Source organism: Pogona vitticeps, chromosome 1 (assembly GCF_051106095.1).
Source record: "Pogona vitticeps strain Pit_001003342236 chromosome 1, PviZW2.1, whole genome shotgun sequence".
NCBI classification, from domain to species: Eukaryota; Metazoa; Chordata; class Lepidosauria; order Squamata; family Agamidae; genus Pogona; species Pogona vitticeps.
This window is the reverse complement of record NC_135783.1, coordinates 240,539,789-240,557,842: the sequence shown is the minus strand read 5'-3', so window position 1 is coordinate 240,557,842 and position 18,054 is coordinate 240,539,789. Positions and strand designations below refer to the sequence as shown.

Sequence of the window (18,054 nt, the reverse complement as noted above, 5' to 3'; positions counted from 1 at the left end):
ATTGCTTAGGATTTTAGATCATGTTCTATTGTCATGTGCCATGAAGTTGCATTCAATATGGCTTTGAACCCAGGCTTCCTGAGTCTTATCTATCCACTACACCCTTTGATTCTCTAGACCAGTGGTCCCCAGCCTTGGGCCTCCAGATGTTCTTGGACTAGAACCCCCAGAAGCCTTCACCACCACCTCTGCTGGCCAGGATTTCTGGGAGCTGAAGTCCAAGAACATCTGGAGGCCCAAGGTTGGAGACCCCTGCTCTAGACCGTGATATAGTTTCAGTTCATGCAAGTTACTAGTCAGGCCTGTTGAGCTCACCACTGTCACTTAGCAACTCAAAGCGTGTCTTTCATCGCACCTTATGCACCCCTGTGAGTTATCAGTTGGGGAGTGATTGACAAGTGGTGGGTCAGTTGTCCTACACAGAAGTTTGTCTACTATGATTGATTATCTCATTAGGACAATCAGGCATGTTTCTAAGGAACTGCAGAGTTGCCTGAAACACAGTTGAAGTGCAGACATACTCCAGTAGACTGCATTTGTTCCGCTGTTACTCATGTCTCTGGTTCCAATGTGACACTTTCTCTAGAACGAACTCCAGTAGCAGCACCCTAAGTGCATTAACCACGTCTAAAAATGCTGTGAATATAAGGTTTTTTCTGCTGTGCTTGTTTCTTGTTCTTTTTATTAGCACCAAACAGAGTAGTAGATCTATGATGCATTCATAAGACCACTTGCTGCAGCTGGATTCCAAACTGGGTCAATCATGAGAGAGAGAGAAAAAAACCAAACCAGTTCCCTTTGGGCAGTAAAATATATTGGTAGATCAGCTTTGGTCGCTGCCATGTTCTTAAAGGTCTTCTGCAAACTACCTAGAAAGGGCCTCTTCAATGCTTTTAGCACTTGACTAGATAAGATATGAATAAGTTGGGTTGGGAGAGGTATTAAGGAAATCCTCTTACTGCTAATTTGTGTGCCAGAAAGGAAAAAAAATTAAGTGTACTCATTATTTTGGAGGCTTTTGTAGGTGGAATAAGAAAAGTTACATGCCATCACATTGATTCCAACTAATGGGGACTTCTTCCAGGGTTTTCTAGGTATACAGTACACAGAAATGGTGTAGCCTTCCCTTTTCCTGGGGTACTCTAGCACCATGTCGCTTGTCCAAGACCACACACATTGATTCATCTCCTGCAAGCCAGGGTGAGGAATCAAACTCCTTAGTTTACAGAGAGGTAATGCAGCTCACTGAGCTATACGGTTTGCTTTGTAAATAGAAAGGAGAGCAGATTTAGAAGATTTTCCCCCTTGGACTGTTTTTCCTGATCACATCACCCAGGGAGGGATCTCCCCCCCCCTCTCTTTTACATTCAGCTGTGTCTTGAGCTGATGGCACTCCACAGTCTAAATGCACTTTCCCCTCTTGTTAGTCTGAGCAAAATGAGGCTGGCCTGGATTGCCTCCATCCTCTGCAATGGATTGAACTAGCCCTGAATTGGCACTGCATGAGGGTTTCCCTTCTTATTTTTATCTCTAGAAGAGGTTTGTGGCACAACAATAAAATACTGGGTGTGCCAACTGTCCCCTCCCCCTCTTCTCCCTTCCTGTGTCCCTTTAAGCTTTCCTGAATAAATCCATTTGTCTCCTCATCTCCTACTTCCTGAGATTACAAATGTGGGGACTGGGGGGGGGGGGGATTGCGGGAGGGGAGAGAAGGAGAGAACCTGCCTGCAAAGCACTCTTGTCTGTTTTCTTTCTGCTCACTCCTACCCCCACCCAACGGGTCTGCAAGAAGCAGCCTCTCTATCTTTATTTGCTCTGATGTAATGTGGTGGCTGGGGCCAACTCTGGAGGAACAGAGGGAACTGCCTGAAAACAAAACAAGCTAATCCCCCTCCACCCCCTGTTGCCTACCCCTGGCCATGAGGTGGGATGAGAGGGAGTGCAGCGCAGCGATGATGCAGTCTTGCTTTGAGGTCTTGGCATTATTTTGCCTCCCTGGGAGTGAAGGTGGACAAGGAGAGAAGGCACATCTATGTTGTTGTCCCTCCTCCACCTTCTACCTGAGTTTCGGATTGGCCAGTTGTGCCTAACCCAGGTGAATGCAGGTTTGTGCAAACTGTTAGGTTGATGCCTCCTTTCCCACTCCTCTGCCCCCAATACTCACCCACCCCCTTCTATTTCTGTTGTGCACTTAAATGCCTGGTATGTTAGAAGTTAGTGGTATCCTAGGAATATCTTTGGGGTTCCCAAGGAGGTTGGTGGAAGGTTATACAAGGGAGGTAACAGAAGGTCTGCATGAATAGCCTTCGCTGTATTTTTTTTAAAAGCACCAAGAAACCTTTGATAAAAAGAAGCCAGCCACTACCATTTGAATTTCCTGTGAGGCTTCTGCAGCTGTGCTCTGTGTACATGCTTGCACACATTCATCTTGCGAATGCAAGATCCTGGAAAGAACGTGTATCTCTGAGGATGAGAGAGCTACACAGGGCCCTCTACTCAACATTGGTTGTCAAGAGCTAAGATCTTAGGGGAGCTTTTCTAGATAGGTTCTGATTTGTGCAGGGAATGCAGAAATGTGATTTCTTAACCTTTAACAGAGGACTCAGATGTCAACCTTCCTGCTTAACGCATCCCCCTCCTGCAGTGACTAGGGAAATGCTGGGGGCTTCCAGATGAGGCTTGCCGTGCGCCATCACCCAGCCTTGTTTATGGAATTTTCTAGAAGCTGTGGGCGAAGTCTTTTTCCATCTGTGGTTCTCTTGTGTTTCTCCACTGCTGTTCTTCTGACTCCCCCCCCCCCGACACAATTAGATCCTGTCTGGAATATTGGCTAGAGAATTCTAGGAGTCATAGTCCAAAACATCATCTCCTCCCTCAGCTTTTTTTTTTTTAATCAGAAAAGGCAGAATGGCTGCATTTTCATTGTTCACAGTGGGAGGTATCAGCTTGAAAGCATCCATAGGTGGCTGAGTGTTATGCCATTATTGCATTAGCAGTTCAAGTCCTTCTTCTTTCTGTATCATTTGAAAATGTTAGAACTCAGGCACCCCATAAACTCTGATTCCATCCACTTCACTGGATGCCCCTTGCATCTCTTCTGTGTTAAAGCACAAACTTCCTTCTCCAAACGTCCCTTTTGTTACTGGGGATCTTGATCTTATTGGAACTGGAGGGGTGGTGATCGAAATACCATGATGCTGCCAATCACAAACACTTTAACTTGGTGGTGTTGATCCAAGATCCTTCAAAGATCTTCTGCTCCGCATTGCTTTCTAGCCTGCCTTCGTACAAGGCTTTATGTGTTTGGGGTTCAGATTTTTTTTCTCTCCACCTTGCCTCTGATTCTGAGAGACATCTACCCAGGTATAGTTTGTGGTCAGATGCAGCTATAAAACAGGGTTAAATCACCACGGAGCGATGGCTGAATCTTAACTTGTGCTTGCCAGGAACATTGTTTGCAGCTGGACTGACCATGAATGTGTAGCCAACATCCCCGCTCCCATCCCACCCCCACTCTCTCCAACCCAACTTCGCTTTTTCAAATATTTGGGTTGGAAACTTTCCTGCTGTTAGCCTCCCAGTGAAGAGTCAGCCTGAAAAATCTCCACTCTAGCCCTTCCCTATGTCTAAAGTCCTTTGCTCAGGGTATATGCTTCCTCATTCTAAAGCTATATTGTCAGTGTCCCCTTTGAATGGCCCCTGGCTCTGGAGGAAGCTGCGGGATTCTGCTGGGAGAGCCTAGATACTGCAAACAGCATGGTGGGTCTCCACCCTTTTCTTACAAGAGGGAAAATAGCATGTTTCTGGGTGATCTCTGGATAACTACTAGGTTTTTTCTCTGCCTTGGCCTCTAAGGCTGTCTGATTCCAATTCTGTTGTTTAGACTGATGTGGTGTGAAGACCGTGTTTTGGACTGATTGGTGGAATGGCTGACCTGGAATAAAATTGCACAGAGAGACCTGGTGGAGGAAAGAGAAGGGATAGATTGGCACTATCCCATTTGGGAAACATTCAGAGGTCCCTTGTGGTCGGAGATCAAGCCATCATTTGAATGTTTGGCTTTGGTGGAAAGGTTCTCCAGACACTGTGTTCCTAGTATTAGTTTAAACTCTTCCCTGCTCAAACCACAGGATTTCTCTACTGTTTTCTCAAGTAGTGGAAACAGGGTACAGAAGTGGAAGGTCAAAAGCAAAGGCAACCGGATGGGAGGGACGGAGGGAGGGAGAAGCAGAGATTATGGGGATGCTCATTTGCATGGGGTGGTCATGCACATTTATTTGTTACAGGGCACTTCTGGAGTGCAAGCAACCCTATGTGTTTACCCTGCCCCACCTCATTTTGTCTTAGACTGACTTACTAATTTCTTTACTAGGCTCAAGTTATACTCCAATCATTAAACCCCCTTTTGCCTGTGTATTAACATGACCATCATCATGTTGTCTGCTATGTTCAGACTTTGCTTAGTGTGATGGGGCTTCCAAATAGGTAAGGTCTGTATTTTCTTTAATGTTTATAAGATAGATCTTAAATCTTTTATACTTTATTTCTTTAGCTTCTGTTATGTTTTGATTTTACTGTAATCTGCCTCAAGTCCCATTCTTGAGAGAAAAGTGGGATATAAATTCAGATGAATTGATAGATGGAAGAGTGAAGTCAAAAGAGGTGTTACCCTTCTTGGGCGCTAGACAATTGGGTAACACATGTACTTGCCAGGATTTTGTTGCAGTTTTGTCTGAAGGTTTTTTTTTTTTTTAAATAGATTACCTTTTTGATCCTTTACGATTTACTATGAGGTAAAAGCCATGCAGTGAGAGAGGAGTGAAGTCCTAGACTGACAGCCTAGGAATATCTGTCCCTTCCAGTCCTCTGATGAATGGCTGCCTGCTCTCCAGTGTCTGCCCCATGTGCTCCTGCTCTATGGGTGAGCGGGTGGGTGGGTAGTTGTTAGACTGAAGGGGAAGGGGGGAAAAGAGAGTCGCTCACCATTTCACATTGTTGGGATGCTGAGGAATCCCTGACTGCTCCCAGTATTTGTTGCTAATTGGCCAGAATCCAGGGTTTCAAATGCTCCATTTGAGCCCCTTTGCATGCAAGTCGTTGTGCTGGAAGAGAATGGTAGAACATCCCCTGCGCTCTTTTTGTGTGTGTATCACTTGCTTTCTTAAATCTGACACTGTGAGTTCAGTCATTTCTGTTCGTTCCTCTTAAAATAAAATCTGGCTGGGGGAGGGGGAGAGACCCTGCTGAGCAGATTGCTTGATATGTCTTGTTTCCACTTGGTAAGAGGTCTTTTCTTGACATCAGCAATTCACTGTGATGATACTTAAGAACTCCTGACTTCTTGGTAGGTCACATGGCAAGTACATCTCTCTCATTTTTCTTTTTGTATTATTATTTTTTTTAAACACAGAGGCACACAGGCATTTTCAGAATTTCTTTTCTTGGTGATTAGATCCATAACTATTTAATCAATCTGTACTAGTTGAGGAGCATTTAATTTCTGAAAATAAAAAGATGGGGTGGAAAGCGAATGTGACCCTGGTACCCCAAAGAATGTTTGCATCTTCAGGCAAAAGGCTGTTGTTTGAAGCAGCTGCACTCTTCCCTCTCAAGAGCCGTGTGCTGACCTCATAGAGTGCCTGAATGCTGCTCAGCAAAGATGCTAATCTAATTAGGACTTGAGTCACCATGGAAGGAGAGATTTAGTTTTACACTGACAACTTCATCTTTAGGGGAAAGAAGTCCCTGATTAATCTCCCCTCCTCCACATACCCAGAATCTTTTCCCTCACCACTGGCTGGCCCCTCATAACCCCATGAGGCTCATGTGACCTAGCTCATGGTTTTGCTCCCCCCCCCTTTTTAGGAGAAAAAGAATAGGGGGAAGAGGGGGTGTTTTCTGTAACAGACCCCTTGGAGCCAGCATGAACTGGGAAAGGTGGAGGGTCAAGGTCTGGGAACTTCCTTGCCAGCCCAGCTTGCAAACAGCTGGGAGTTGTTAGGATAGGAGATGTAGAGCGATGGGGTAGCGGTGGGTTAAGGGAGGGGTAAGAGTGTAGACTGGTCTGATGGCCTTTAACTCAGCAGCGGGCTCTAATCACTCCACAGGGACCATCAAATAGAAAAAGCCCTAAAGCTTTTTATGGGGGAAGGGGCAAAGTACCCTGTTGTACCAGACAAGGAAAGGAATAAACTATCCTGGGATCTGTATCATAAAACATCTCGATCTGAGTCATTAAAAAAAACCACTCCCCCACAACTTTACGCACACACACACACACAGAGAGACACGCACACAGGCTGACTCCTTCATCCTTGATGTATGGGGTCAGACTCCAGTCAGCTTGGCTGTCTGCAGAGTGATAATGGAGCACCATAATCTGGTTCCAAATGTCTGGAGGAAAGAAGAAAAGGAAGCATGGACTTGCCCTTGCCTTCCCCTCTTTTCCTCCCCCCCTCCCCAAATTCCACAGCAATTTCCAGATGATGATGATGGTTTTTTAAAAAGATGCCCTAAAAAAGATGCCCTAAAACCATGAGATCAGAAATACCTGCTTAGCACCCTTGATGGTTAGCTCTGAATAGGGGAAGGAAAGGCCTGCTGAATTGTTTTCTGGGGGGAGCTGAACTCAGCAAATGGGTTGCTGCCTTGGTGGCTTTGGGCTCTCTTAATAGCTGCCTCTGGGAATCTCCCACCGTCCTGCCTGCTCTCTTGCACCTTTACGGAATGATTCTTTCACGTAAGACATCCAGAAAAGGAAGACACCTACCATTTTAACTTCACGTTAGAGCAGACACAAAGTAGCCTCCCCACCCCCAGCAGGTACTTTCACGTACAGTATTCTTTAGGTGTAGCCTTATCAAGCTAATTGGCTCCACCCACCTCTTTTGGACCTGTATTTGCCTGCTTTCTGGTGGGATGTGGGGGAAACAGGATCTAATGAGGTCATATAATGGACACATCATGCCACATCATGAGTATTGACAGAAAGAGAAAGAGAGAGAGAAGAATGGAATATATCAAGTATTGGCAGCCTTATATGTAGCATAATATGCTGTACAGGCATAGGATGCCTAATTGTAGATTTGCCCTGCTTTTCATATTCTCATGGCATTTCACCAGGCCTCATCCAAATGAGGGTGGGTAGGTGGCTGTCATTTCTGAGATTTCACTTACCCTTCCTGTACATTCTGGGAGGAGGGGGAAATTCCATGATCAATGAAGCCATTTTCAAAAATGCTACGTTTTATATTGTTGAATGCAAAACCTGGGGATCTGGAGAACTCACTCTCTCTCTCTCTGTGTGTGTCTCTGTGTGTGCGTGCGCACGCGCGCACGCATGCATGTGTGCATGTTTCAGACACTTTTGGTGGCTCTTTGGTCTCTAGGAACTTGAGAGCCAAACAAGATCTGACAGCATCCACTATCAAACCAGAGGGGGGAAAAGGGTGGAGGAAAGGAAGGAAAAGAAAAGAAGGCAAAGAGTAGGTGGAGAGAGTCCAGTAGCAACTAGAGAGCGACTATGCATTAGAAGTCTCAACGAGAAGCATCCTAGTCTGGGGGTGCAAAGTAATCCTGGGACAGCACTGATAGTTTGTTACCTTTCCCCCCCCCCCACTCCTTTTGCTCTTCCCTTAAATATATATTCTACATAGTAAAGGCAGAGCACTTCATGCTGCAGCAGATGAAATTGTGAGGGGCAGGGGAAGAGACCAAGGAAATGAATGAGTGGCAATATTTGTGATTGGTTCATCTCCTATACTTTCAATACATTCAGAGCTGTCACACCAATACCCAGATTTTAAGCTGGCAATGTTCTGTACAAGTTCTGCTCGCTGACTGTTTGATCAGTACAGAGTGCACTGTTAGTTAAAACAGTCAAGAATAATAACACATTATATGTGTTAAAATAGCATCTGCGCATTAAAATAGCATGGCTGGAAATGCTAATAGCTATCCAAAGCAGAGGATGCACCTGGAGGAACAGCAGCCTGCATGTATGGATATGTGTGCATTTGTGTGTGAGACAGAGAGCACACATGAGCGAGAGCAAGCAAGGAAGGGAGAATGCTAATGGACTCTGATGGGCAGTGTAGGGGGTCTAGGGGGTCCAAGACATACCAGCCTGACAATACTTTCTTCGCCAGAGCTCAGAGGAATGACGTCACCCCTATAACATGTTCCTCATCAGGGCATAGCAATTGTCTCTTCCCTCCAAAAAGTAATACTGATGATGTTATTACATAGAGTGTGTGTATGTGAAGTTTTTTCTCTTTACTTTTTGGAGGCTATTTTTTCCCCTTGGGACACATGGGGGGATTTATTTCCCCTCAAGCTTTAGACCATTTTACTTACTTTTAAAGATTTTTTTTTTAAAAAAAAGAAAGTAAGGAAAAATAAATGTGACAAGTTGCTAAAGATTCTCCATTAGTCTGAACAGTAATCAGTTACTTTTGAAGAATGGCCACTGTGTAATGAATTACATAATGAATTATTTGTTAAAAGTAACCTTTCAAACTCTTCTCTTTTTTTTCATGTCCAAATTAAGTAAACTACCTCGCCACGCACCCTTGCACTTTTCCCCAGTTGGAGCTTGAGGAAACATGAATTTTGGGGGGAAGCAGGAAGAAGTGATGCTAGTATAGCAAACCTGGGTCAAAACTACACCATTTCAACAAACCAGGGAAAATGTAGCTGCTGTGGGTTAGTTGCAAACAAGTATGACTGAGCTTGTAACACACGTCCAAGTTCTAAGTTTTTTCCCTATGTTTTAATCTGAAATATTGATACACATGGTGGGAGAGACTGTAGCATGGTTGGGTATGTGCACTGTTGCTGTGAGCATGTGCCTCAATCCCAACCCCTTTTAATTTTTTTAAGGTGTTGATGTGCATCTTTGGAGGTGTGATTTTAAATATAAGTTTTAAAAATGGAATTGGTCCTCTGCATGTGCAAAGGTGGAAAACAATTTTTGAAGATGTGAGGTGAGGATGGGCATACAGGGTGGTTGAGGGAGGAGCCGGGAGGTGGCAAATGAGGTGGCAGTGAAGGGGCAGGTAGACAACTGTTGGGGGTGCAAGATAGTCCTATACAATCTAAGATTGTGGTGTATCTTTAAAAAATAAATCAGGAGCAGACCAAACTGAGCCTCATTTTGGACCACTGTATGGCTTGGCGTTGTGTGGTACACCAGGAGTCAATGTGGAATCAATCAGTTTGCTTTTTCCTGGGGAGTGTGGTTTCAGCTCCAGGTTCTTAACTGGGGGAGGGGAACGTGCTGGGCACCCAACCTACAATTGGGGCTTTATTAAAATATGAATGATGTAAAGAAATTGAGCATGTACTCTGTCTTTGTCATTAAGCGTAATCCAAGAGTTAGATGAAATGAGGGTATTATTTAAGGCAGTTTAACCTCTCTTGTGTTCACCTACTCATGATGATGAAAAAGCAGTTTAAAAATGTTTCTATGCTCCTGGAAAAGTGTCTCCAGAGTGATGTAGTGATTCACATCCTAATGACTGTTTGCGAGAGAACTTCTGGTTAAAGGACTCTGAAATGAGTGGCACAGATTAGAACAGCACAGGGAGAAGGTTGCCATAAATGCGCAGCTCTCTAATGTGCTGCCAAAATGTTTAGCAGACCAAGACCCAGTGCATTTTGCAGAGGCGTCTTTTGAAGAGTGAATATTGGTAGGGTTTCCTCTCCTCTGGGTGACCCTTCCCATCACTGGGTCTCTGGACTTTACTGGTGGAGGCAGGATGTTAGCCAGCATGTCCTCCCAACCTCTCCCTCCTTTCTGAGAATCCCAGAGTAGTCACAGAAGGACAGTGGCCAGAGGTTGGCTGTGTAGCTTTAGGGTGGTGGAGGTTAAATGCTTTTCTGACAACCTGCCATTCTGAAGCTGAAGGCAGTGAAGGAAGGTCAGTGGAAGGCAGCAGTTGCTGCCCTACTAGCATTACCTCAGATTTTCCCAATCCCTTTGGGTGGGTGGCAGAGAGGACTGAGGATCTATTGCTTTTCCATCCAATCCCAGGAGGCTACTTCAGCATGATGGGCCCTCTCCTGGACATAACCTTGTGCAGGTACTCAAATCTCTCTGCTGCAGAGAGAGTTGCAGTATCTAGCCATGTCCCTTTGAGGGAAAGAGGAGTGTATTGGCACCTAATTTGGGGGTGAGGAATGGTAGGGTGGGAGAAGAGAAGGGAATACACTGTGAGGGGTAGACATTGGTGTGGAAATCGCCAAGTCCATTAAACTTTCCCCTTGTGAGGCTTCCAAATGTTCATTGGAGCGGAGCTGTGAAGCCAAACTTAATTCCTCTATGAGAATTCCATCTTGTGTAACATGACCTACAAGTTTTCATGTGGAGCCTGGAAAAGTTATTCCCTCCAATTCATAGTTCTAAAAAGTAACATTTTCAAGCTCTGATTTCAGCTTGCTGACACTGTAGGATTGGTATAAAGATAATTTCCCAACAGGCAGAGGTAGCTAAGCTAAGAATGCAATTGAGAAAGAAATGACTGGAAAGTCTTTTATTTCATTAAACATAGTGGCTTTCCCCCCTTCCTTCCTGTTTAGCACTGGACTAGTGCTGAAATCTTGTACCAGGCAATATTTCAGTGTATTTTATGTGAATTTTAGACACTTCCATTTTTAAACAAAAGAAGTGACTGAGAGACTTTTTTAAAAAATCAAATGTAATATTTTCGCATTTCCCCCTTCCTAAATTAATCAGTGTCATAGTGAAATGTAAATGTGTCAATAGGTTTGTTTTTCAGAATTGACATTAGATTTTCTTTTCTCTCCTCCCCTCTCCATTGTATCACTTGCTATGATGTTTAAGCAGGCTCAGTGTGATGCATTGGCACATTGGAATAGACTTGCAGCAAACCTAATAGAGTTTTCAAGAGAAGTGAGGTATTTAAGGAGTGGTTTTACCAGTGTCTTCCCCCTCCCCAGGGTTAAGCCCAAGAGTTTGCTGTAAGAGATCATAAGCTTCTTGCTGCAGTGGCTATTCCTGAGATGTGTGAGATACAGTTATCTTATCCCAAACTTAGTTTGCTGATGGATTAGCTGCTTAGCATCAGATACTGACACCTAGTGGTGCACCAAAGAAATACACATTAAATGTGAGAATCTTCAGGGCCACAGTGCTGGCGATGCTAGATCTATGCACAGACATATGCAATATAGAGCTTCGGACCTTTTATAGTAAAGTGCTTTTAAGTAAAAATTTTTAAGCACATGAAGTTTTAAATTCTACATAATTGCTGGAATAGTGCACATTTTAAGGGTAGGAAATGCTATGGAATCTCATACCTTTGTCATAGTTTAGGGTGTCAACATGACTTAAGCTGGCCCTGTGTGCTGGAAACATCCAACCTGAATCATTCTCATGTTTGCTCCATTCAGGTATAGTTGACGTGGGTAACTGTGGACCTTCAGGTATTGCTGGGCTGACACTCTTGCCATCCTTTACCGATAAGTAGGTTGACTAACTAGACTAGACTTTCCACAATTTGCTCATCTTAAGTGGAGTGCTGCAGTTTGCCCATCCTGATGGATAGGTTAGTATTTGATTTTGTTACAGGGGCAAAGCTGTATAGATATGTTGGAATAATTTGCACATACAGAATAATTTGTGTACTGCAACATGCTGCATCCTTATCATTATGATAATGATGATAATTAAAAAAAAAATCAGGAATCTAGGAGGAGAAAGAAACCCTTCCTCCCACCCACCCCACAGACATCCCTGAAAGGTGATATCCATGAGTGAGGAGAGCTGATCCCTCCCTCCTTATCTTACTCTGCTCCACTGCTGAACCTTCTTTCACCATGGTCAGCTTCACCAGTATTGGAGCTGGACTGGGAGAAAAATGTTTGGAGAAGCAGAATATGTGTGCATGCAGATAGCGTGGGGGCAATGAGAAAAGGAATCAAGAGTCAGCACCCTTCCCCCATTTGCACCTTTGGAGGTTGTAGCTGATTGCCTTGTATTTTATATGTGAATGATGCAAATCTGTGAAGGACAGTCTAATTCTCTCCTGCACTTCAAGTCTGAACTCAACTCACTATCTTACTGTGATGGAACCGTTCTGTAAACCTTTAAAGAATGTGAGCCGGATGCTAGTGTAGGAACCCAGAAACCGTTCTAAAGCTTTTGTCTTTCTTACTTATTTGATTGATGATATTTAATCTCTTTCTACTAAAGTAACCAAAGTAGCATCCATAAAACAATAAAAATCTAGGATGATGACATTGGTGAAAAATAATATGGTAATGTAATGGTAATTTAAAAAGCTACAGTAGAATGGAAGAGCAGCAGCCAAACATTATACAGCACATTGTGTCAAGCCTGGAGACATCTCAGCATTGCTTCTTGTGTTATGTATGGAATATAATGAAATACATGTGCGTAGTGGTTATGTTAAATGGCTTACAGGAGTGCAAAAAATGTGTATATTATTTAGTTGGGGCATGGAAACACTTGGTCCCGGCACTTATGTGTGCTTGTTTCTATGTGAACAATGTGTTTCTTAGTACATAATGAAACATCTGAAATGTCCTTGAATCTTCCATGATATTCAGTTGCTTCAGCTGCAATTCTTAGAGTTTTCAAGATATAACCAGGCCTTATATCATAGCGAGGAGGCAGACTTTAGGCTTATAGGGTCTACTTGGTCTCTCTCCCCCTCCCCCAGCCCTGAGAGCTACCAACTAGAGACAAATGAAAAATAGTGACTGGGGAAGTCAGACATAAGGTCTATCTATTGCAGATATTTGTATCAGCACAATCATTATTTTTCTCATACTGAAAACACATTCCTGGGCTGACCGTGTCCCCAGAATTATCTCATTCCTTATCTTATTCCAGAAGCTTATCTTTACAACATTGATTTCATGACCGTTCAACTGCCACGGCTGCATCCTAAATCTTGGAATTTTTAGAGGGCCATATAATTAGAATCCCCTGTTGTATTTCAGGGAAATGCCCTGGAGTTCTCAGGCAGAAAATTCTAAGCACTTCATCAGCCTATAAATCCCAGAATTCTGTAGGATGAAATCATAGCAATCAAAGTGGTATAAAAGTGCTATAAATGTACAATGCAGACATACCTTTTGAACTGAGGGACAAGGTGCCTCTGAGCACATGCTCAGCCCAGGAAATTGTTCTGAGTTTCAGAAAACTGGTACATTAACACAGCATCTTGTGCACAGATGTTTTCATGCTGAAATCTATCCTTGTTTCTTGCCATAACTGTTCTTAATTTCAGCAGCCTTATTAAGAAAGAGGAAAAGGGATGGAGGATTTGTTATCACTGTTGTTAAACCATTGGGAACAGATGATATACTGGAAATCATCCAGAGAGCTATTTACTGGGTGATCCTGACCGACCTTCCCCCTGATGTAAATGATACATACTGACCAATTCCAAACTAATTTTTACCCCATTAATGGTTTTAGAGTGAAGGGCCTTTGACAGCATTGCATCTTTTTCTTTTTCTTCACATAGCCTGAAGACCTTGAAGCGTCCACGTCCCACACCTTCAAAGTGAAGAGCTTCAAGAAAGTGAAGCCATGTGGGATATGTCGTCAGGCGATTACTCGGGAAGGAAGCACCTGCCGAGGTAAGTGGAGGTGGGCATGGGAGAAGTAAGAGCTGGCGGCCAAAGACAAACTTCATATGACTGTACAGTGCAGATGTGAAGAAGGCTTGCAGGATTCCTCATTCTCAATGGGACAGGCTGTCTCCATGTTAACATTTCTGATTCTTGTGAAGTTTCTCTCAGCCAGCTTGAGAATGAGGCAAGGAGTTTTCAGTTTGGTGAAGTTGTCACTGGGCATGTGCACTGTTTCCAAGCAAGTATGCAAAAGTGGGCTAAATCAGGGTGTATGTTTGATTCTGGAGTGACTACAAGACAGTAGTGGGGGCCACCTTTCACCTCTGGGTTAGAGCAACACCACAATGGATCTTTTGTACCCCATTTGGCATTTGTAGGGTTAAAAATGTGGTCACCAATTTGAACTGAGGAAGGGGAGATGTAAGAAATGCAGTAGACCCAGCTGCTGGAGTCAAATGGGAAGGTGAGTGACTGCTGAACACCAATAAAAGCCAAATATCTCCCGTGGGCACTAAGGAGGACTTAGACTGAGATCATCAAGTGGTGTATATTGTATAACCCGTTGAAGTCACTCTCCCAGTCATTTTGTGGGTAAAGAGGTGGCTGAGTGAAGAGAAAGACTTATGTTGCTATTTACATCTCCTTTTCTGATGTGGAATGTTGTTCTTTTTCTTTGTGATCTCACTCAGCTTAGTTTACTCAGTTTTACTGGAATACTGTAACACTGTTAGGATTTGGTATATCTGTGATTGTGGAAGAGTGATTGTTCTGTGGGCTCTGAGTGGATAAGTCATACATATAAGGTGTTGTGTAGCATTGTAGGTGGTCCCTGTTTGTGTTCTCCTTCTCCCCATGGGATTTTTAACAGAGCTTTGGATACACAGAGGATAGAGAGCCTCATGGCACTGCAGCCAAAACTGTGCTCACGACCCGGGGTTCAATCCCAGGTAGCCGGCTCAAGGTTGACTCAGCCTTCTATCCTTCCGAGGTCGGTAAAATGAGTACCCAGCTTGCTGGGGGGGAGCAATGTATAGCCTGCATAATTAACTTGTAAACCTCCCAGAGAGTGCTTGAAACACTATGGGGTGGTATATAAGCAGCACGCTTTGCTTTGCTTTGCTTTGCAGATGAGGATAGAATGTGTTGGAATGTCTCCTAAAGTCTATAGGATGAGCTAGCCCAAAATCTAGACTGATCTGCATGCCCTTTAGTTGGCTATAGAGTAGGCTGGTGGTGTAACAATCCCATTTTTCTTTTGTGAAGTAAAATACAGGTGAGGGTGGAAAAAGGAAGCAGGAGACTGGAACATCTGGTCTCCCTTGCTCATCCTCTCTTTCACTCCCAGCAGCTATTTTCCTCAGATATTTTCTTCTCCCTAGTGAAGATATTTTCTTCTCCCTGTCTAATGGGCTACTCATATCGCCTCTTTCTCTCCTTCTCACCCCACCCACTGCTCTGCTTCACTTCCCTCCCACTTCTGCAGTTCAGGAGCCAGTAAGTAGAAAAGTAGGGCTTCACATGGAGTAGTCAGTCTCTCTAGAATTACAGAGGAGGCACAGAAGGACTAGCTGGCGGATCAGGCCAAATGCCCCAACCCTCATTTTGTACCAGTCTCTCCTTGCTTCTCTTCCCTATAGAATGCTTACTCCCTCCTCCAAAATGGGAAGCCAGGAGGGAGCTGAAATGAGGTTGGGGTGGGTGAGGTCAAAATCTAGACTGAGTGCCTGCTCCATATGAAACCTTGATGATCTGCTTGCTTTCCCTCAAAGGTTGAGGAAAGTTGGAAGGTACTATGGGTCAGGAGTAAGAGGAGAGAGAGAGGAGAGAGAGAGAGAAACATTGTAAGCAGTTAAGTAGACAGTACATTAATTCAGAGGGGAAATTATCTGAGGAAACAGTGGGAGCTAGCTTGTTGGAGTGAAAGAGAAGGTGCCCACATGGCTGATATTAGGCTCTTAGTGGTTCTGTGTGGCTTGATGCTAAAGGTGACCGATGTGGTAAGTCAACAAGCTGTAACTGCGACTGAGAGCCACTGTGGTATAGTCCTTGGAGTGCTGGACTGGGACTTTGGAAATCCACGGGCCATGAACCTCACTGGGTGTCCTTCAATTAACCACTTTCCCTCAGTCTGACCTGCTTACAGGGCTACTGTGAAGATAAAGTGGAGAAGAGGAGAGCCACATGTGTCACCTTGAGTCCCTGGAAGAAATATATAACTAACAGATAAATTTATGGCCTAACTTTTGACGGCTTGGAGTGCCCTGGTGCAGAGCCAAGGGCTTTGGGCCTCCCACAGGAGGGACCAGCCAAGATCACCCAGCCTATATCTAGCTGCCGATGGTGTTACATGCCCTGCAAATCTGCATAGCCTTGGGCAAGCTGCCCAGCCCCCGTCTGCCACCTGGCAAACAACTTCTGAAGCTTTATACCTAGAAAACCCTGGCAGTTGCCAAAGGTTGGAACTGACTTGAAAGCACATAATTAATCAATCAATAAATTTATAAATTAATAATAAATACATTTCCTGGGAGGACATTATAGGGCTAGTGAGAGGTGAAATTATATGGTTAATGTCTTTATCATAAGGCTTTCTGAGGTTTTCAAGGCCAGTGACACTTTCTACATGATTTAAATCATTGTAGTTTTGCATCTGGCCACAAGATGTCACATTTTGTACCTTCTAAAATTTCCTCTGTTTTTTTGAGTGTGTGAGTGTGGTCTGTGCGGTCAGGTCAGTTCCTACTTACAGGAACCCTAGTGGGAGTTTCCAAGGTATGCAAGATATTTAAACAGAGGTTTTAGCAATCCATCTGCCTCCCCCAATCCCACCTTCATGAGTTTCCATGTCTGAAGTGAGGATTTGAACCCAGGTCTCCTGAGTCTTAGTCTGACACTCTCTCTGCTTTGTCATATTTGCTTTGTTATAGTCATAGATAAACGGGATGGGTTCATCCCTGGTGTAGTTGATCACCCACATTTATTTATTTATTTATTTATTTATTTATTTATTTATTTATTTATTTATTTATTTATTTATTTATTTATTTATTTATTTATTGGACTTATATACCGCCCCATAGCACTACAAGCACTCTCCGGGCGGTTTACAATTTAATTATACAGGCTACACATTGCCCCCCCCAGCAAGCTGGGTACTCATTTTACCGACCTCGGAAGGATGGAAGGCTGAGTCAACCTTGAGCCGGCTACCTGGGATTTGAACCCCAGGTCGTGAGCACAGTTTTAGCTGCAGTACAGCGTTTTAACCACTACTCCCAACTGATGCCAGAAAATTGTCAAGGGTGACCTTCATGGCTGTTCATTCAGCCTTCCTGCTCTTTTGGCAATATTCTTCGGACACTGTGTGAATGTGATGTACAATTCCTTTGGGTGAATTGGCAAATTCACTTGAGAATATAAATAGAAAGGGGACAAAATGGTAGGCTTGGAGGTCATTTTCTAACACAAGGCTAAGGCTTATGGGAACTAGAGTCCAATAATGTTATTTGGAGAGTTCCAAGCTCCCCAGTCCTGTTCTAACATTTAGAAATAGACGATTCATTCATATTCCTGGGTATCTGTGGAGGGATTCTCTCGCAGGGCAGGACCCATGGGAGGAGTTGAAAGGTCTTATTAACTGCAAGTAGTGCTTGCGTGAGAATGAACACCACAGAACCGTACATTATTGTGCTGTAAGGTAGAGCTGCCCCCTGTCCCTCTAGTTCAGAGTTAGAACTCCAGATTCTACAGGTGAGAAAACCGAGCTGCAGCTTAGCTTTGAATGGAAAAAAGTATCACAGAGCCACCTTGCTTGCCAGTTTCAGCCTAGTAAGGAAACTCCTTTCATTCTCAAATCTAGCCAACGTAGGAGGGCTTCTCTTGTTAGGTTTGCCCAGCTGTTGGATTCATAGCTTCCTTAAAAAAAACTTTCCTTGTGAATGGCTTGAAGTAATACTGTGTGACAGAAAGTGATAGCGGAATATTTAAAATAAAGAGATGAATATACAGAGGAACAGACCAATTGTTTCTCTGCCGTTGAGTGGTGCTATTTTTTCATTTAGATATTAGTGAAAAGCAAGTCATAAAGTGACTCCTGAGCAAATGATGAACTCTGTATCAAACATGCTGCTCTGAAACTGGTTTAGGCCAGTTTTCCCTAACCTGGTATCTTGTGGGTTTGATGTTTAGTCGTTAAGTTGTGTCCGATTCTTCGTGACCCCATAGACCACAGCACGTCAGGCCTTCCTGTCTTCCACTGCCTCCCAGAGTTTGTTCAAATTTGTTCTCCTTGCTGTCCAGGGGACTCTCAAGACCCTCCTCCAGCACCACCATTCAAAAGCATCAATTCTTCGGCGGTCAGCTTTCTTTATGGTTCAGCTCTCACTTCCATACATCACTACAGGAAAAACCATAGCTTTGACTATTCGG

At 43.8% G+C, this 18,054-nt stretch overlaps 1 protein-coding gene across 12 annotated transcripts in view; it reads left to right on the top strand.

The window, feature by feature from the left end:
- The window catches only part of TNS1 (tensin 1), a 404,124-nt gene that overhangs the window by 116,669 nt on the left and 269,401 nt on the right, over nt 1–18,054 (top strand). For 11 of the 12 annotated variants that reach the window (XM_020805096.3, XM_020805086.3, XM_078380947.1 and 8 more), the window contains exon 2: nt 13,518–13,632. In XM_020805096.3, coding sequence (XP_020660755.3) covers nt 13,518–13,632 — 115 coding nt within the window. Of the gene's footprint in view, nt 1–13,516; nt 13,633–18,054 lie in introns of those variants that run through there. The other variant, XM_078381170.1, reaches the window with a different exon arrangement.